At 37.8% G+C, this 21332-nt stretch overlaps 2 protein-coding genes and 1 non-coding gene across 5 annotated transcripts in view; 2 read left to right on the forward strand and 1 right to left on the reverse strand.

Annotated features, from left to right (window-relative positions):
* The window catches only part of ECM2 (extracellular matrix protein 2), a 51777-nt gene extending 33489 nt beyond the window's left edge, over positions 1 to 18288 (forward strand). The window contains exons 7-10 of one of the 2 annotated variants that reach the window (XM_004452279.5): positions 4598 to 4755; positions 7535 to 7674; positions 9047 to 9373; positions 17099 to 18288. In XM_004452279.5, the coding sequence (XP_004452336.1) occupies positions 4598 to 4755; positions 7535 to 7674; positions 9047 to 9373; positions 17099 to 17267 (794 nt within the window). In that variant the 3' untranslated portion in view covers positions 17268 to 18288. The remainder of the gene's footprint in view (positions 1 to 4597; positions 4756 to 7534; positions 7675 to 9046; positions 9374 to 17098) is intronic. The other variant, XM_004452278.5, reaches the window with a different exon arrangement.
* CENPP (centromere protein P) overlaps positions 1 to 21332 on the reverse strand; it is a 431610-nt gene that overhangs the window by 116521 nt on the left and 293757 nt on the right. The window contains exon 6 of one of the 2 annotated variants that reach the window (XM_058301475.2): positions 12782 to 13189. The exons of the other annotated variant lie outside the window; for it this stretch is intronic. Coding sequence (XP_058157458.1) covers positions 12857 to 13189 — 333 coding nt within the window. The 3' untranslated portion in view covers positions 12782 to 12856. Of the gene's footprint in view, positions 1 to 12781; positions 13190 to 21332 lie in introns of those variants that run through there. 2 annotated transcript variants of the gene reach the window in all.
* LOC111762699 (U6 spliceosomal RNA) lies at positions 2517 to 2624 on the forward strand. Its single transcript, XR_002795745.1, has one exon. It is a non-coding gene; the product is annotated as a U6 spliceosomal RNA (small nuclear RNA).

Below are 21332 nucleotides of genomic sequence, written 5' to 3' on the forward strand. Positions count from 1 at the left end.
TTTATCATATTCCAGATCCTGAAACCAAGCACAGGAATATTATGTATAAAATGTAAATAAGTTGGTATTAAATATGAGGCTGAGACGCTACTCTACAATAAAAGCACATAAATTTAGCATGTGAACTTTATGGTTGTAATTTTGGCTTTGAAAATTCTGTTCCTGAGAGGGCTTGTTCTGGTACTTCCAGGAAATGGAGATCCTGCTATATCCATACCATGTGACAAGTATGAACAAAAGTGTGTTGATGTACTGCTACCATGATGTCCTGGCTTTCTGATGGAATAGTCTTTAGTGAAGGTGCCCCCACGTTTGGTAGATTTGATATTGCTGGAATGTTTTTTTCCCCCATGATCTCTTTATTATTTTTTAAAATGTTACATTCAGAAAAATATAAGAGATTCCCATTTACCCCCTACACCCCCTCACCTCACTCCTCCCACATCAAGAATCCCCCCCATCACTGCGGTACATTCACTGCACTCTGGAGCACCACTGCAGCACATGGATAACAGTCCACATTGTAGTTTAGGAATTTTTTTTTTTAATCTTTGTTTCTTGACCATGTCTGGATAATGAAGCTGTCATAATGTAAATGCTGTATACAAGAGGCATTGTTTTTCACTTACTAGGAGCTAATGTCTTTAATTAGATTATGTGCTTTAAGTCCAAGATTTCTTAATTTCTCTTTTTATCTTCATAATAGTTTAACATAGCTCTTGAGGCATGGTGCTCAACACTTTTTGGTTATTGGATTTGAACTATATTTATATTAATGTCGATAAATGACACTTTTAAAGGAACAAAATGATTCAATTATTTCCTTTTACTTCCAAAAACCTCATAGAAGTTAAAGTAATAAGACACTACTGGTGATGGGAAGAGAACAATAATGAGAAATGCCAAATTTGAGGATTATACAGTTATGGAAATACTCACATTCCAGATGGATTTCAGGGTATATATGAAAAACAATAAACATAATTTGATGGGTTTTGTCATATGGAAAGGACATTAGAAAATTAAATTTCTATCTGCTGGGTAAAACAGAAAACAAAAGAGAACACTTAATTTAAAACAAGTGTACTAGTTTGCTGCATGTGAAGTACAGGTGAAGATCACATTTCTAGCTATATTATCAAAATGGTACATCATAAAGTATAAACTCCTTATTTTGAAGGTGTTCTCATACATCTCTTGAATTGTTTCTCTACTGTCTCCTTCAGGAAATTCTTCTGCCTCTTGCACAAATGTTTCTACTATTCCTAACTTCTCTGCTTGCAGTCCAGGGTAAACTGGACTCCTACTCATTTCCCTCCCCTTCTGGCTCCAAAGTCCAAATACCACAGAAGCCTTGGCCCTGCATAGATGGCCATAAGAAGGCTCTCTGCTGTCATCACACTCAGGCACTGGGTTTTTATTCCTCCTCTAGGGTTCGTGCCTCAGGTACTGGGATCTTAGTTGTGCTCTAGTGCTGGCTTTTGGGTGCTGGGTTCTCTCTCAACGGCTGCAGCTGCTGAGGCTTCTCAGCTTCTACAAGTCCTGCCACTGTGGGCAAGTAGGCTAGCAGGCAGTGAGGAGGGAGAGTCTGAGCACAGGCCAATGCCCAGTGCCAAGATTCTACTTTCTTTCATGATAGAAGCCATTGGCTTGATCATCAGTGGACCAGTGGCTCTTCTGTTATACCTCTCATGGCAGTTCTTCACTCATGTCCTTTGACATAGTTCTAGAGAAGAGGGGAGAAAGGGAATTCTGGAGGGAGAAAACATGTGCAAAGTCATGAAGAAATGAAAGATTCTCGATGCCTTGGGAATAGCATGTACTTTTCCAACACTGGCATACAGGATATGTATGATGTGGGGGCGAATAGCCTGAGATGAGTGTGAAAAGACAGGAAAGAATCAGGTAACTAAGAGCTTTATATATTATGCAAAGGAGTTTAGAATTTATCCAGAAGAAGATGCAGCATCCACTGAAAAATTTTAAGCAGAAGAATGTCTTGATGAGATTTGTATATCCAATAAGGAGAAAAGAAGGTCATATAAATAAGGGGAAAGGGTATAAAAGGCAGAAGCGATGGAGAACAGGAAAAAACTGGACATGCTTAAAAACATTTCTTTCTTCATTAATGACTGAAACAAATAAAAATCCATTATTACTGAGGCCTTCTAGAAATTATCATGTGTTGTCATTCACTAAGAATACCTACAATGTTGGTGTTCTTATACACTTCTATCAACATCCATTAATTTGCTCATGCCATTCTCCCAGTCCCCATAAATGGTATAACTTCTTCCCTATTCCCTGCTAACTATCCTTCTTTCAACATCTACCCCAAGTCTGATCTACAGGACAAAACTTCTCTAACTCCATCCAATTTTCTGTTACTTTGTTTCCTACAAATACAACATAAAAATAGGCCAGAGAATAATTGCAAAGTAATATACAATATCATCAATTTGTAGCATGTGTTATGTTTTTCTGTCCTGTGAGGACAGGTAATCATCACTAGCCTAGTGCTAGCTTCGGCAGCACATTAACTAAAATTGGAACGATACGGATAAGATTAGCATGGTCCCTGTGCAAGGATGACACACGAATAACCACTAGCATACTTCTATTATCTATATTTCAGTAGAAAACTTTCTTACATTTCAAAACTTCAACTATATACTAGATAAGTATGCTGGATTCCCACTACTTTTAGTTTTGGAAATTTAAAAGAATATGAAGGAAATATAGTTACTTTTCACAGGCTGGCCTCCTGTTTCCTGTTTTTCAGCCCTTCCATTTATCCTAAACACTACCATACGTTAATCTTTTTAAAATTTAGCTTTAGCCGTGCCATCTCCCTGCTCAAACTTGTATAAAAGCCTTCCACAGTGAGGTTCTATTCTCTCCACTCAACTTTTGCTCCTGCCAGTCTATTCCCAGAACAAACCATCCACTTCAGGCCAGGTTTGGTCTCTTTTTCTATTCCCTGAGCACATCCAGGAGGGTTCTAAACCTGCTTGTGTAGAACCTGGAACTTCCTCCCCATTTTTAATTCTTTCCATCCTCCCATTTTCAATTCTTTCCATCCTTAAGATGGAGCCTAGCTCCAGTTCCACTTCCATTAAGTTTTCTCCAACCCTCCAGTCTCCTCTTTGTAATCTTAGCATTTATTGTTTGTACTCCTGACAAAGTACTGTCTTTTGCTTTTGCTTAAACTCTTGCTTCTCTAATTGGATTATATTATGCTTAAGAGGAAGAATGCACTGCATATAGTGCAATGCCTGCTACTTGTAGTTGATCATGAAAACTTCTATTTTGGGAATCTTGGTCACTGAACAAAATACAAAGTTACACCCTGAAAATGACTCACACATCTGGATACATGGCTACTGAGCTGTCAATTCTCTTTCTTTAAGCTTTCAATTGATCTGTGTCATACCATTCCTAGGGCTAGTAGAGAGTTTTTTAAACATTTGTTTATATAAAAGGCCTTTCTTGGAAGTGCATTCTGATTGCGTGGAGAATTTTTGATTGTCCTCCTTTCCACACTTCCATTTGGCTGCCATCTTTGCCGCTAAAAAAAATGATGAACTATGATGGGAATTCACTGCATTGCTTTACTGTTCTAACTACTTAGCTCAGAAGTTGAGGGTTTCCCTGGGTACAAGTGCATCTTTGTAAGTCCTGAAAAAAGGAACCCCTCATTGCATTAAAGTCCCAAAATTATCCCTCTCTGCCATTTCACACCTGTCTTTTCAAATGCTAAGAAGAACCTTCAACTTTCCACTTCTTGTTCATCTGAGTTCCAAAACCCCGTTTCAGCTATCACTGCCTTTGTGGTGGTTTTCCTGACTCTTCCCCATCTCCCTCTAAACTTCCACTGACCAAAATAATTATAAATACCACCATTGGGAAACGGACTTGGCCCAGTGGTTAGGGCATCCGTCTACCACATGGGAGGTCCGTGGTTCAAACCCCGGGCCTCCTCGACCCGTGTGGAGCTGGCCCACGCGCAGTGCTGATGCGTGCAAGGAGTGCCCTGCCACGCAGGGGTGTCCCCCGCATAGGGGAGCCCCACGCACAAGGAGTGTGCCTAAGGAGAGCCGCCCAGTGTGAAAGAAAGTGCAGCCTGCCCCGGAATGGTGCCACACACACTTTCCGTGCTGCTGACGACAACAGAAGCGGACCAAGAAACAAGACGCAGCAAATGGACACAGAGAACAGACAACCGGGGGGGGGGGGGGGGGGAGGGGGGGAGATAAATAAATAAACGAATCTTAAAAAAAAAACAAACCACCATCACACTCCCCTCAATCTTGCTTCTGTTTCTTACACATACTTTTGTCATTATTTCTTTACAGTCCCACCTTTTAATTAGACCATGCATTTAGGCCCTAGCTGGAACTGACTGAGCAGCAAATTTAGGACATGCAATATGCTCGGGAAAAACCTTTATGTGGGGAGGAGGGAGGATAAAATGATAAAGAAGCTATAGCATTTGCCCTCCAATAGGTGAAATATTTCATATGACATACTGAAAGACTATAGAAATTGTATGATTTTCAGTTATCCTAATATTCCAATAACTTTATTTTTCTTATAGACTTAAATAAATTGGTCACCTTAGAACTGGAAGGAAATCATCTCAGTGAAACCAATGTCAATCCTTTAGCTTTCAAACCTTTGAAGAGCCTTTCCTACCTGCGTCTGGGAAAAAACAAATTTAGAATTATCCCACAGGGTCTTCCTGCTTCTGTTGAGGTACCACTCTTTCTTCTAATGTTTTACATGTTCTATATTTTAAATAAAGTACATTACAATGAAAGAAATAATATATTTATAAAGGCAATTTTGAATATTAAATTCTGTTTGGGTGCTGATGTACAGAATTTCCTGGACTCTGAGCATTGTTTTCCCTTCAAACAATACAAAAATAAGAATTAATATTATAATACTAGTAGAGATCCCTAATAAAGTGAAAAATGGGAAGGGAGTGGGGAAGGAGAACTGATAATTGAAAGAAAAATCACAACTTGCCAAAAGTACCTTGACTTGCAAGATGGTTAACGTGTACTAAACCAAAATCATGATGTTCATTACAAACTAAGTTCAAAGTTTTAAAATACCAGTTTGTTTAGACCCATATGTTTTAAGGTAAAGCTATAGGTAAAATGATCTAATACTTAACTCTACACTGACTTGTGTATTCTAATGAGAAGGCCACTGCCTGTTCCAGCCAACTTTATAGCTTAGAAATCTCGACCAATTCCTATCAAAACTGTCCTTTGACTAACTGCAGGCCTCTAAATCCACTGCTTACTCCTTTATTAACTTAGCCCTTTGGAGATGTTTCACTGTATCCCATGTATGTCCCCCTGCACTGCAGAAAGTAATAAGCCTAACTTTGTTTATGTTTACCAGGTGATCTTGGTAGTCTTTAGTTAATGAGCATCAACATTCCTCATTTATGCATCAAGAAAATGAAGGCCCACAGATTCTATAAATATTGGCAGAACCCAGCTAGATCCAGGTTTCCTTATCTGAGTTTTGTTTCTGTAAAATGACATGATCATTCAGTCAGAAGTCAGGATGGAGTTTTCCATGTATGTGGCCCCAGAGAGTCAGAAAGAGGTTTATCTGTCTTGAACTTATGCTACTGCCACAGCGTCAGCCTTCCTCTTCTATTTCCAGATTAAGAGACAGAGTTATATAACTTTGGAATATATCAAAATCTTAAAGATAAGTGATTCCAATACCTGCTTTCTATCATAATCACTTGGGTCCTTAAGAAATATAGATTCTCTTGCCCTATCCCAGAAATGCTAAATCAGATTCCTTTGGGGAGGAGAGGGAGGCAGGGCCAGACAGTATTTTTTAAAATTTAAATTGTTAAGCAGATAATGCATGCACATGGTAAAAACATACACACACAATTTAAATAATACAAAAGAACAATGTGTCTCCATCACATGTTTGAACTTCCCCTCCCTGGTTTCTCTTTCCAAAGAGAGCCACTTTTACTAGCCTGGGAAATTCTATACTCATAACAACATATGTTATAAACCTTTCTCAAAAAGTCACTGCTTCACAGCTTCCCCATATAGCTAAAAATTTTGAATACTGCCTCATGACTATATATAAAACGTCTACTCATTATTTCTTAAAACTGCAGAGTTTAAAATGTACAGATGGGTGTACCATGATTAATTTAACTACTTTCTTAATGAGACACATTTAGATAAGAATTTATATTTTTAAAATCTTCCCTAGGTGATTCTTTTTTTCAAAAAGATTTATTTTTTATTTATTTCTCTCCCCTTCCCCCCCCCCCCTGCAACCCCCTCATTTTCTGCTCTGTGTCCATTTGCTGTATGTTCTTCTGTGACTGCTTCTATCCTCATCAGCGGCATCGGGAATCTACGTTTCTTTTTGTTCCGTCATCTTACTGTGTCTGCTCTCCATGTGTGCGGCACCATTCCTGGGCAGGCTGCACTTTCTTTCATGCTGGGCAGCTCTCCTTATGGGGCACACTCCTTCCGCATGGGGCTCCCCTATGCCGGGGACACCGCTGCATGGCAGGGCACTCCTTGAGCACATCAGCACTGCGCATGGGCCAGCTCCACACGGGTCAAGGAGGCCTGGGGTTTGAACCACAGGCCTCCCATGTGGTAGGCGGATGCCCTATCCATTGGGCCAAGTCTGTTTCCCTAGGTGATTCTAATATACAACCAAGTTTGGGAACCACTAATCCAATTCGACCCCCTCAACATGTATGAAAGTAAAAGCGAAAACATGAACCTTTCTTTACCCATTTCTAACAAATACCAAAATTAGGAGACAAAGAGTGGGAAACTGCCATAATATGAATAAAAAGTGACACTGAAGATATATACCAATTCTATTATGAGTTTCAACAGGAGAACAAAGAGAATTTTTGCAGTTCAGGACTTTCAGTGAAAAACTAAATTTAACTTGAAGGCAGTTTGCTATTGAAAACCTACTAATAATTCTAGCAAACTTCGCCTTGCTTTTAAAATTAATTACAATGTAAGTGAATCTAAAAAAATGTAACCCTAAAAATATACAGATAGCAAGGATAGTGGGAAGCACACTTGCCCTGGAACTAGGGTCTTGAGTGAGGGGGAGTTTCTCACATGTATCAGCCATGTAATCTTGGGCAGTTCTCACAATCTACTTTTTAGGGCTTTGAAGCCCAAATGAGATAAATTAGGTAAAAAAAATGCTATAAACTAGAAAACATTATATAATCATTATAGTATGGTCTATCTTACAACATTTCTTATAGCTAAAAAATTAAATAAAATTCATTTAATTTCATAACCATGAAAGACAGTATATTTTATTTCACTAATTAGTTAGAAAATTTGACATCTTAAAAAAGAGTATGAAAGAGCAGTAAATGAATTGTTAGATAATAATAATGAGAATAGTCCACATTAAGCTATTACAATCTCTTTGAAATTAAATATATTTATCAACTAACACAAAAGGAAAATAATACTTTTTCTCTAAATTACAGGAATTGTATTTAGAAAATAACCAAATTGAAGAAATAACTGAAATTTGTTTCAACCATACCAAAATGATAACTGTTATTGTATTACGTTACAATAAAATTGAAGAAAATAGGATTGCTCCTTTAGCCTGGATAAATCAAGGGTACGTATATGATACAATTTGACTTAGCCTAATTCTTCTGTTTCCTATTACTAAAAAGGATAAAAAATTGGGGAGTAATATGTGAGGGAGGGGCCTGCGATGGCACTGAGGGACTCTGGCAGAGAATTCCTTATTAAATCCTCTCTGCCACAAAACTTGCCTAGTTCATGGAGTTTCCAAACTGTTAAATATTTGACCCTAGAGGTCTTAACCACAACGGTAAAAATATATTTTAGTTTATGTCTACCTCATAGGCATAAATGAGGAAGCTTAAATGAAAGAATCTCTTGTATATGGTAAGTAAGCTGCTGCCTCTTTTTCAACATTCTCATTAGGTAGAAGAACCAAGCTTCAAAGTCCAGGCCTTTCTCTTATACTACACTGTCTCCATTTCTCCAAACGACTTGTTTACCCCAAGTCTGACAAAACAGATTGGAGAAATGTGTGGTCTGATAGTGGAGGGAAAACCAGAATCCATCTTTCTGGACAGGAATCAATAGGGTCAGGCTGCAGTTCCCAATGAAGGGGGCCAGGCTGTGCAGCCATGTGCATTAGGAGAAGGAAAAGACAAGCAACACAGTAAAACACTCAGCACATCTGTCCTCTTCCCCTAACAGAGAAGATCTGGAGCTACATGTGTGTTCATATGAGTGATATGTAATCATCTGAGTAGAATAACCTGGGACATTTGTTTCTCAGAATTAGGATAGAGAGATGGAAAGAGGCCAAATGGGTTCAGGCAGGATGAGGGAGCAGATGGGTATGACCAGGTATGTCCTGTGGACAGAGGAAAAGTGCTCTTTATTAGGTACAAAGAAGTGGGGCAAAAGTCTTAGGAAGCTCAGGTAAGGCTCCTGAAACAGCCACCACATTTCTCAGATCCTTTGGCTGATTAGCAATGTTTTCTAGATATTCCCCTACCCACTTTATCCCAGGTACTAGGTATGCCAGGTCATCAAATCAAACGTTGAATGAAAAGGTAAAAAAAACCTGTTTTTTGGAATTGAAGACATGATAGATAGTTTAATATCAGATGAGACTCCTGGGTTTCATTTCAGATTCAATACTTTGACCTTTGAGATATTTCTGGAATGTCTTTAGGCCCCACTAGTACATCCAGGGATATGAATTCTTCTCTCCTAAGCTTTGGTACTCCTCTGTAATGGAACAAGAAGCTGGAAAGGCAGTATGGTCGACTGCTAAACATGTGAACTTCAAAGTCAGACAGACCCAAGCTGGTATTTAGAACCAGTATTTCAAACCAACTGCTGTAAGAAAGTGGGCTAGTGTCAAGACTGGCTTTGTCAAAACTTAGAGTTCATGGTCATGACTGTGATATTCCCTACCCTGTTAACTTTTTTCTTTACTGCAGAAATCTAGAATCGATTGATCTCTCCTACAACAAGCTCTATCATGTCCCCTCCTATCTTCCCAAGTCTTTGCTGCACCTAGTGCTAATCGGGAATCAAATTGAGCGGATTCCTGGCTATGTGTTTGGTCACATGGAGCCAGGCCTGGAATATTTGTACCTGTCATTTAACAAACTCACCAATGATGGTGTGGACCCTGTCTCATTCTATGGGGCATACCATTCTCTGAGAGAATTATTCCTGGATCACAATCACTTAAAATCTATACCATCTGGGATACAAGAAATGAAGGCGCTACATTTTCTGAGATTGAACAACAACAAGATACGGTAAATTTTGGCTTTTTAAAGTATAAAGTTAAATTATTGTGGTTGACAAAACATATGATTAAATGACTATGGCATGGTATCTGGTCAGGCAAGGGAAAAAAGTGAAAATGGGTTAAACAAGATTGGTAAATGTTGATAACTATTGAAGCTGTAAGGCAGGTATATGAGGAGTCATTATAGTTTTTGCTACTTTTGAATGTTTGCAAATTCCCATAGTAAATTTTTAAAATAATAAGCATCATTACATAATACTTAGAACCTTAGAGACAGGTTCAAATGAGGCTTTAAAGTGACAAAAAGATAATGGTGCTACTCTTACTCCCACATATAATTTAAAAAATACTAATCTGTACTGTAAAACACAAAACAAATTTATGCTAAAGTTAAACTTGCTTCTATCTAGATTTTTCTGACTGCAGAATTCCTCATAAATTTATTGAGACTTTGACTTTCCTCACTTTTAGAAACACATTTTTCTATGTGAGTTCAATCTACCTTTTTAGTCATCCAACCCTGCCTAGATAGGAATGCTATAAGAATTAATCTGGAAAGGTTTGTTATTGCAGTCTTTATCACTGGCAACGAAGGAGAGAGGAACACTAATTTCTTTTTGCTCTGTCACTGAGGATTATGCCCCTTACTCTTTTACCACCTATAAAAGTCCAAACATACTTAAACTCCTAAAAAGAGAGAAAGGTGGGGGGGGGGGGGGGGGGGGAAGGGGAGGAGGGAAGAGGGGAAGGAGGGAGGGAAGAAGGAAGGTATCCAAAGGTTTATAAAAGGGTTGGGGAAGGTGGAGATGGGTAAGGATGGGAAGTAGACTGGCATGTGCATAGTATAGCTAGAGCTACCCATTTCTCATACTAGCTCTGAAGAACTGCTTTTCACTTGATTTACCATTAAGGGAGGGGTGTGTGTGTGGGGTGGGGGAGTAGAAGTGGGGAGGAAGAAAGCAAGAGAGAGGGCCAATATATTTTTATCTGTAGATTCTATAGATTGCCTATATTTCTTGTAATATACTTTTGAATACATAAATTACAGTGTCAAAAATTTTAAGATGTCTTATGGAATGTTAAAGAGATATAAAGTAGCAATAGAACACCCATTCTAAATACAGCCATTTTTAAGTCTTCAATGTTATAGGATTGATCACTTGACTGACCCTGATGCTCCAAACTGTGAAAGACAGTGGCAGCAAAATTTAACACTACTATGTAAACTAACAAACAAGAGGTAGGGGCAGCTTATTTTCTATTAAAGGTCACTGATCTTAGGAAAAGAAATTATTTGGTGCTTACCCATAAAAATGTAATTAACTTGGGATTTATCATATAGAACTAAACTATCAAAGAGAAGAAATATAAATTCTTCTTCAACAAGCACTTTAATGTACTTTATCTCCATATTATAATCAGTAAAAGGGTCAACAGAAGGGAGATAATTTTTAAAAAAGAAGGCCTCCCAGTTCCAGACAAGATAGAGTAATATTTGTCCCCATCCCAGGATATTATATATGAAACAAACTTAGGAAGACTCTGAAAAGTGGAGAGAAGAAGGTAGATTAGCCAAAAGGGTTGGCATCAAGAAATGGTGAGTTCCTTGGGGTTTCTTTTGCCTCATATATCCCAGATGAGAGCAGACAAAAAAGGTCCCCAAAAGCAGCCTTATCCCCAACTTGCCCTCCCTCCAGGACCCCCTTGTGGAGCTGAGGCTAGGGCTCTGCCCTGCTCCTGTGGGGTCAGATATGGCACTCCCAAGCCTGCTGTCTCCAGCAGGGCCCTGAGGTGGACACTAGCCTCTGCCACTGTAGGCGCCGTGTTGCTTCAGCTGTGACAAATGAGTCATTTGTGAAAGAGAATCCTGAAACATTAATGTATTACAAAGTCAGTGGACTGCCCTGAGACCTATGTACAAGGAAAGGCTGTTCCAGCACATGGACTATTTTTGTACTAGCATTTGCTAACTTGTAATAACTTGGAATTTTCCTTTCGTCAAATAATCAGGATTTCCCTATAAGTCACTTGGACATTGGTCACTTGTAGGAAATTAAACTCTAATTTTAACAGTTACACTGAAACATAATTGTACTGAAATTAACTTCTTTATCTTCATTAGGTTTAGTTTTTAAATGTGTGTGAAAAGAGACTGTTTTGGGGGGATGGGGCTAAGGGGGTAGGCAATTTCTTTTGTAAAAGTAAAATAAATGAACATGCATTGAATACCAAAGGAAAAAAAATAAAAAGAGCCCCAAGAAAAGCCTGCTTTCTTTATTCAAAGAAACAGAAAAGAAACCTAGCAAGAAATTTTTTAGATAATAACTGCTCTACTCTGGCCAAACACTGTGGTCCCAACCCCACGAGTGTCAGCAAAGGCCTAGTAGATAGCCTATGTTTCCACCCTTCCTGGATGTAACGTGGCCCTCAAGCCCCGATCAAGTGGGGAACTGGGACTTTCACCAGGCCTGGTGATAATGAGTACCCCTCCCCCCACTGTGTCAGTGGAGGCCAAAATGAGGTTCAATAATGAAGTGTTCCTCCTATTCCTAGCCAGGACTAATGGGGGGCTGAACTCCCACCTCTGCCCAATAGCGACAAGGCACCCTTTGCTGAGAGACAATGGAGGCCAAAGAAGAAACTGAAACTTCACCCCCATCTAACAGTAGCAAAGTAGCACCCCTTTTACCCCACCAGTGTGGTATCATAGAAGCCTACTAAAAGAGAAGATTTAAATAAGATCCAGAGTCTTATAATACCCAAAATGCCAGGATACAAATGAAAATTACTGATCATACCAAGAACTAGGAAAATCTCACCTTGAATAAGAAAAGACAATGGATACCAACAATGAGAGGACACAGAATGGAATTATCTGACAAGGATTATAAAGCTGCCATCACAAAAATGCTTCAATGAGCAATTATGAACACACATCTAAAAGTAGAAAGTCTCGGCAAAGAAGCAGAAGGTATAAAGAAAACAAAATGTAAATTTTGGAACTGAAAAATATAATAACTGAAAAAACCCTCAATGGATGGGCTCAACAGCAGAATGGAGAGGACACAGGAAAGAATCAATGACCTTGAAAATAGAACAAGAGACATCATTCAATCTGAACAACAAAGAAAAAACAGGGAAAAAATAAACAGAATCTCAGGGAAGGTGGGACTATAACAAAAGAGCTAATATTTAAGTCATTAGAGTCCAGAAAAGAGAGGAGAAAGAAGGTAGGGCTGAAAACTTCTCAAATATGGCAAAACAAAAAAACCTACAGAAGAAAGTGAGCAAACTCCAAATAGGATAAACCCAAAGAAATCCATGCTAAGACATATCATAATGAAACATCTGAAAATGAAAGACAAGGAAAGAATCTTGAAAAGAGCAAGAAACAATGAAAACAGAAATGACAACAGAAATCATGGAAAGCCAGAGGAAGAGGCACAAAATCTTTCAAGTGCTAAAAGAAAAGAACAGTCAACCCTGAATTCTACGTAGTGAAACTATCCTTCAGAAATGAGGGACATCCTCCAGATGAAGGAAAACAAAGAGAATATGTTGCCAGCAGAGGAGCCCTAAAAGAATGGCTAAAGGAAGTTCTTGAAATAGAAAGGAAATGGGGGAGTGGATGTAGCTCAAGCAGTTGAGCACTTGCTTCCCACATATGAGGGTCATGGGATTGATCCCCAGTACCTCCTAAAAACAAAAACAAACAACAAAACAAAGTGAAAAAACAAATTCGAGGAAGCCAATATAGCTCAGTGGTTGAGCACCGGATTCTTCCCACATACAAGGTCCTGGATTCAATCTCCGGCCCTAGTACCTAAAAAAAAAAAAAAAAAAGGAAATGATGGAAAATGCTTTGAAACATTGGGAAGAATGAAAGAACAATGGAAAGGGCCAAAGTATTAGTAAATAAGACAGACTTTCCTTCTCCTTTTGAGTTTCCTAAATTATGTTTGATGGTCAAAACATAAGCACAAAATTGTCTGAGGTGGATATCAATATATGTAGAAGAAATATAGAAAACAATTAGATTAAAAGCAGTGACAATAATGGGCTTAAAGGAAGGCTAGATTTCTACATTTCACTTGTACTTGTAAAATACTGACAGCCGATCTTTGCAGTGATGGAATAGTTCTGTGTTTTGACTATCGTGGTAGTTTCACAAATCTACGTGTGTGATAAAATGGCAAAGAAATATAGACACACATTGTACCCATGACAATTTCTTTGTTTTGATCTTGTACTACAGTTATATCAGCTATAACCTTTAGGAAAACTGGATGAAGGACATAAGGGACTTCTTTGTACATTCTTTGTAACTTCCTACAAGTCTATAATTATATCAAAATAAAAAGTTTAAGAAACAAAGGAAACAGTCAAGAAGCTGAATAGGATTAGCAGAATATTTAAGTGTGTGGCTTTAATGCCTGGGCCAGTGGTTCATTAACTTAGATGGGTAATAAAACTTTTATAACAAATATGAAAAAAATTTTAAATTTTCCTGACAATACTAAAATATTTCAAGTCCATGAAACTTATTTAAAAGATAACTCTAAAAAGAGTGGCTAAAACACATAAATGTCTTTCTTAGAAAAAAATAAAAGCGAGTTTTTGGGTTCTATCATGGTAGTGTTCAGATTTTTGGATATAGTGATTGGTAGGAGAAAAATACAAATGATCAAGGTTTAAGCAAATCTAAAATTGAAGTAAATCTAACTAAGGGCAGGATGGAAGCAAGCCCTTCCACATGTTAAACTTTAAAACTGCTAAGGCCCAAACAAAAACAGATTGATTTTAGTAACTTCAAGAATGTAGTTAGGGGATCTCTAGGCATATAAAAGAAAATCTTAAGATTGTGGGAAAGAACACTGTTGAAAAACAGCATGAGATTCCAAAGTAGGGAAAGTCACCACAAAAGTACTTTAAGTACTAAAATATTCTTAGCATCTTGAATATGAACACAATTTACATCTTTTTCATCTCCAAAAGTTTTAAAATCAGTCTTTTAGTGAATTTTTTTTCTATTACGCAATAAAGGGGGCTTAAATTATTTCCTAAATAGCAAACATTGTTAGAATACATCTATTCCATGAAATGTGAGATATTTATATTTCAAATTTTTTTTTGTTTTAAGACAATTTTAAAAAATTGGTATGTCAAAGCAAATTCTAGATAGTTTTTCCCTTACACACTCCAATATGCATCTCTAAAAATAATGACATTTTCTTATATAACCATAATGCCATTATTACAACCTAGAAAATTAACATGAATTCCCTGGTATCTTCTATTTAGATGAGAGTATTTACTTTCCACTATTCAAATTTCTCCAACTGTCTCAAAAATGTCTTTCTTTCTTTTTTTCCAAAGATTCATTTTATTTATTTTTCCCCACCCCCTTGTTGTTTTTCCCTTGCTGAGTCTGTTTTCCTTGTTTCTTTAGGAGGCTCTGGGGGCCGAACTCAGGACCTCCGATGTGTGTCTGCTCCCTGCTTTGTTGTGTCTCTCACTCTACTTTGCCTCCTCATGTCTCTTGTTGTGTCATCTTGTTGTGTCAGCTGGTCACACCTGCCTGTCGCATCAGCTCATTGTCTTCTTTAGGGAACCTCTGCCTCCTGCTTTGTTGTGTCTCCCATTATGTTCTTTTCTTTTTGTGTCTTTTGTTGTGTCAGCTTGCTGTGCCCGTTGTGCTAGCTTGCTGTCTGCTTTAGGAGGCACTGGGATTTGAACATGTGGTAGGCAGGAGCCCAGTCACCTGAGCCACATCCACTTGCCAAAAATGTCTTTCTATAGTTGGTTTTGTTTAACTCAAGATCCAAATATGGGCCACATGTTACATTTTGTTTTCTCTGTTTTAATTGAGACCAGTACCTACTTTCAACTTTTTCTGGACTTCTTAATAAGTCACATTTTGCTACTTTGTGGTATCTTGACTTACTTCTCTATCACCTTTCCTTTAAAGTAGAAATTAACTCTAGATTGTTTCCAAAGTTTTTGACAAAAATACTTCATAGGTTATCCTTCATATGTCCTTCATATATCATTGCATCAGGAGGTATACAATGTTTCCACTTTTAGTGATTCTAAATTTATCAGTGGGTTTAGGTAGTCTCAGTCTGATATCTCCATGATAAAGTTTCCCATCAATGGTCTAACTCACTGATGATTGCGCTTGAATCTAATATCTCATTAAATGTAATAAAATGGTGAATATCTGTTTTTTTGTCATTCCTTCCACATTTATTAGCTGAAATTCCTTTGTAAAGAATTTTCCCTATCAACAGAGCTATTTTACTACTCTGAAACGTAGGATAAATGCTCATCCCTTCCTTTAATCACCTATAAGAATAAGAAACTGGTGCCTAAGTCTTTTTGTTGTTTTTGTTTTATTTTTGGTTTTCTCTTTTTCCTCTGGAGACTCAGTAAGAACTGACAGGTTTTACATATTCATTATATATATTTACACAGTTCAATCAATTGTAATCATTATTCCTTTAGATGCTTAAAATGTCCCATCTTTGGCCAATGGAAGCGCTTTAAGCTGGTCCCTCTGTCCTTTGCGATGTCTCCATTGATCTTGTATAGCTTACTTGCTTAATGATATAAAAACATGCCTCAGGACCACTTTTTATATTTCCTACTGAAGACTGTAATCAACCTTCCTCCGAATAGCTCTATTTTATTGGGAAATAGTATTTAGAGACTACAGTCTGGGCATCAATTTGCTCATTTCAATTTTGTGGTTACTTTTTCTAGGCCTTTTCAGTAGACTGTCAGGAAATACATATTTCGAAAAGGAAAAAAATCTCAGTTAATATGGATATTTCCAATTCAAATTTAATATTACAGTTTGTTTATTTAATTCTTTTCTGTTTTAAACTTGTTTCTCTTACACTGAAAAATCTGGCTTCCCAACAATATTAATTTACTTTTATTAACTTTGTGCAGATATCATTTTGTATTTTTCTATTTTAACTTTGGGATAGAGTCTTAGAAGTCGGATTGCCGGGAGAAAAGGGGAAAATACATATGTAATTTTTCTAGAGCTTATCAAATTTGTTTCCATAAGATAAGGGCTGTGCCATTTTGCATTCCTTCAATAATATTTTCTTCCTATACTCTCATCATCAGTCTTTAATAATAACCTTTTAGATTTTTTTCCAAATCTTTTAAGTGAGGAGTGTTAAGTGCCAGCATAGTTCTAATTTGCATTGCTCCTATTATGACTGAAATTGAGCATCTTTTCATGATTACAGTTCATTTTCTTTCTTTCTTTTTTCTCTCTGTGAAGTGGTCACCCATATTTTTGCTCTTTTCCTTTTTTCTCCTTTTCTCCTAGCTTTTTAGGAGGCCTTTGTATATTAACTTTTTATCTGTGATATAATTTACTAATACTTTCTCCTACTCTGTCTTTGCAAGGTTTTTAAACCTACAGTCAATTTATTAATTTTTTCTCCTTAGTGCTTTTGGTTTTTGAGTCACAAATAGGATGATTCTCCAGTTTTCCAGAAAATACCCCTTTTTATTCTAGTAGTTTTATGGTTTCAATTTTCACATTTAAATCTTGGACATTATTTGAAATTTATTCTGGTGTGTGGTATGAGAAAAGGGTCAAATTTTATTTGAAGAAAAAATTTTCTTAATAAATGTAAAATTTCACTCATAAATTATGAAGGCAGATTATTAACATGGACCATTTGTGACTGGGATATATGTTTTTCCTTAGGAATATTCTTCCAGAAGAAATTTGCAATCCTGAAGAAAACAGTGACTCAAATTTGGAACATCTTCATCTTGAAAACAATTATATTAAATCCAGAGAAATATCACCCTATGCATTTTCATGCGTAAGATCATATTCAAGCATTGTTCTAAAACCACAAAATACTAAGTAATTCAAGTTTATCCTCTGTCATTTATAAAATGTACTCATATATATGTTGTAGTAGTATTTGCCATCAATAAGAGAGATATAATTCTCATACTATACTCAGCATCATTATGATAGTTGACTTGACATACCAAACCACAGATGATCACCTGAAAATATATCTACAAGGTGTAGACATGTAGGAGTTTTAGTGAAGGTAAAATACATTCAGATTCCGACCTCTAGAAAGAAGCTATCTAATTGCAAATTTTTTTCTCATGAGAATAGGATTTCGTACATTGCAGAACTAGACTGGGAGACTCCGAAATAAAATAAACAACATCCTTTTCTACGGATCTGAGAACTGCTATTAGCTATGAACTTCACACACATCCCATTACAAATTATTCATGTTATGGTTCAAGACTAAGAAGTGTATTGGTAAGAAAAATAATACTTAGAATTTATGAATTAGTTCTGCTTAAATTATTCTGTTAAAACAATAATTTTCTGTATCACCCTACGTTATAATTACTGATATAAATATATTTAGCTTTAGTTCCTTCTATTAATTACATATGTGGAATTAAAACACTATTGTAATGCTTATTTCCTGATTTTGATAATTGTACTGGGGCTATGTTAAAATTAGGGGGAGCTGGGAGGAAGGTAGATGTGGATTTGATACTATTTTTGAAACTTTTCTGTAATTCTAAAATTATTTTTTTAAGTTAAAAAAAAACCCCCACTATCTTAAGCACTAGCATCATTATTCTTTACTCAAGATCAAAAGATTTTATGGAAAGCAGTGTAGTTTGGTTAAATTACAAGTTGATTATCCTTGACTATTACTTTGTAATGTAAACCTAACACATGAATTTTTGAAAAATTTCGGTCCATTGAGCATCATTACCACCTATTTCCTTTGTCCTAATTTGTTCAAAAACATCATTTTTTTCAGGTCAATTTGACATAAAGCGATTAGTATTTACTATGCAGTAGTTAGTGCCTACCGAAAACATAAATTAAAATTTTCATTTACATAATGATCTTTTATCTATGTATTACTAAATAATTTATAAAAGACAAACATAGAAATTATGTTGACTTCTTGTGTTACCATCTTTATTAGTCAGGGTTCCCTAGGGAAACAGAATTGACAGGAGATATCTGTAAATAGTAGGAGATTTTATTAAACTCTTTCACGTGACCGTGGGGATGCACAAGTCCAAATTCCTCAGGCAGGCTGTAAACAGAGGCTCTGATGAAGGTCCTTGATGAGTTCCCAGGAGACACTGGCTGTCTGAAATCAATCTGGAAAATTCTCTCTGAATGAATCACTTCCCCTTTTAAGGTCTTCAACTGATTGGATAAAATTACTCATTGCTGATGACAATCTCCTTGGCTGATTCTGATATAATCTATCTATACAATGAACTCACTGATGACTAAAGTCCATAAACATCCTTGTATTACGATTAGCCCAGAGCTTGCTTGACCAAACTACAGGGCACAATTACCTGGCCTAGTTGACACATTAGCCTGACCATCAGTCTACACCTTGTCAACTTGGCAGCCATACACATCACCTTAAACCATACTTAGTCTCTAAATAAAAACAATCACAGACATTGATATTTATATTTCCACCTAACAATATTCAACTGTCCTGAATACAACCAGAAACACATTAATTCCCTACAGAAAATGGTGCAAGTCCTTGGGTAATATTCACTCTTAAACTTTACATCCATAAATTTTATGACATGAAACTAACACAACTCATGTCATATGATAAGGGAAAAAGTTAGGGAAGAAAACAAAGATAATCGTTTTATGTACATACACAATAATACTCAAAACAAACAAGGAAAGAATATTAATGAACATTACAGTCTTCGTTTCTGTAACTGGTCACGTGGTCAAAGTTTATATTTTACTGCCTTCCTCCACGACCCATTCCATGTTACCAATACCCTTCAGCAAGCACCTCAGCTGGCAGTGGTTCTTTGCCTGGTGGCGTGACCCAAACTTTCATTCCTGAAGATTCTGGGCCATTGTTAGTCCTGCTTGGACGAGTTCTAGCAATTTTCCACTGACTTTAATCACAGGGCATGGCAGTACAAAGAGACACCCTAGAGGATCTCTTTTATTCCAGGCAACCTCTTCTTTATCCTATTATGTAGATGCCATCATATTTTCTCTTGAGAGTCAGGATGAATCACCTCAGCCAGTATAGTAATTCCCTTCTTTGCCTGTTGATTCAGAGGCATGAAGAGCCCCAAATAGCCAGGTGGCAGCACTCCTCCTTTTAGAACTAAGACCTGTAGACCAGCACAGCTTAAGGAAGCAAAATTTTCCTAGTGGATCATTGGGGGTAATAGTGAGGGGCACCACTCCCCTTTCCACCCCTTGCTTCCTGGACCCATGAATCCTGGCTATGGGAAAAACAGCACCATAGAGTGAGTGCTGATTTAGAGCATACACAGCCCCCTAGAGAAAAATGGCCCAGCTCTGCAGAATATGGCTACCTAGTTGGCATCATGTAATTGAGTCTTCAAAATACTACTCCACTTTACCATCAATCCAGTTGCTTTGGGATAATGGGGAACATGGTAAGACCAGTGAATTCCATGGGCATGTGCCCATTCCCACACATCATTTTCTGTGAAATGGGTTCCTTGATCAGAAGCAATGCTGTGTGGAATGCCATGGTGGTGGATAAGACATTCGTTAAGACCATGGATTGAAGAAACATTGCATGCGGGGAAGGCAATCCCATATCTGGAGTATGTGTTTGTCCCTGTGAGAATAAATTGCTGCCCCTTCCATGATGGAAGTGGTGCATGCAATGTAATCACCCTGCTACCAAGTAGCAGGGTGATCACATTGGGGAATGGTTCCATATTGGGGACTGCGTGTGGGTTTCTGCTGCTGGTAGATTGGGCATTCAGCAATGGCTGTAGCTAGGTCAGTCTTGGTGAGGGTAGGCCCATGCTGCTTAGCCCATGCATAACCTCCACCCCTACCTCCATGAGCCCATAAGGCAAGGACAGGAGTGCCCAGGGAGAGAGGCAGAGTGTTAGCCACAGAGCGAGACATTTTATCCAGTTGATTATTAAAATCTTCCTGTGTTGAAGTCATCCTCTGGTGAACATTCACGTGGGACACAAATATTTTCATGTTTTTTGCTCACTTAGAAAGGTCTATTCACATACCTCTTCCGCAGAACTCTGTCACCAATTTTCCAATCATGTTCTTCCAAGTCCCTGACCATCCAGCCAAACCACTGACAATAGCCCATGAATCGGAGTACAGACGTACCTCTGGCCATTTCTTCTTCCAAGCAAAAGAAACAACCAGGTACACTGCTCGAAGTTCTGCCAATGGGAGATTTTGCTTTCACCACTGTCCTTCAGGGACATCCAAGAAAGGGGTTGCCGTGCTGCAGCTGTCCACTTTCAGGTGGTAGCTGCATATTGTGCTGACCCATATGTAAACAGGGCCTGAGTTTTCTCTTCCTCAGTCAACTGATTGTAAGGAACTCCTCAAAAGGCCAAATCTGTGGGCTGGGAAAGAGAAGGCAACATGGCAGGGGTGGTGACCATGGGCATTTAGGCTACTTCCTCATATAACTTACTTGTACCTTTAGGATTTACTTGAGCCCTATCTCATATATACTGATTCCACTTTATTATGGAGTACTGCTGTCCATGCCTCACTTAATGGTTTGGTGGGTCAGACAATACTCAGCTCGTGATAGCAACTCAGGTCTCATTGTTAATGTGGTGGCCCATGGTTAAACGTTCAGTCTCTACTAAGGCCCAGTAGCAAGCCAAAAGCTGTTTTCTCAATGGAGAATAGTTATCTGCAGAGGATGGCAGGGATTTGTTCCAAAATCCTAAGGGTCTATATTGTGATTCTCCTATAGGGGTCTGACAAAGGCTCCAGATGGCATCTCTGTTTGCCACTGATACTTCATGCACTATTGAATCTACTGGATCATATGGCCCAAGTGGTAGTGCAGCCTGTACAGCAGCCTGGACCTGTCACCGAGCCAACTCTTGTTCTGGTCCCGAATCAAAACTAG

This window comes from Dasypus novemcinctus, chromosome 8, assembly GCF_030445035.2.
Source record: "Dasypus novemcinctus isolate mDasNov1 chromosome 8, mDasNov1.1.hap2, whole genome shotgun sequence".
Lineage (NCBI taxonomy): Eukaryota > Metazoa > Chordata > Mammalia > Cingulata > Dasypodidae > Dasypus > Dasypus novemcinctus.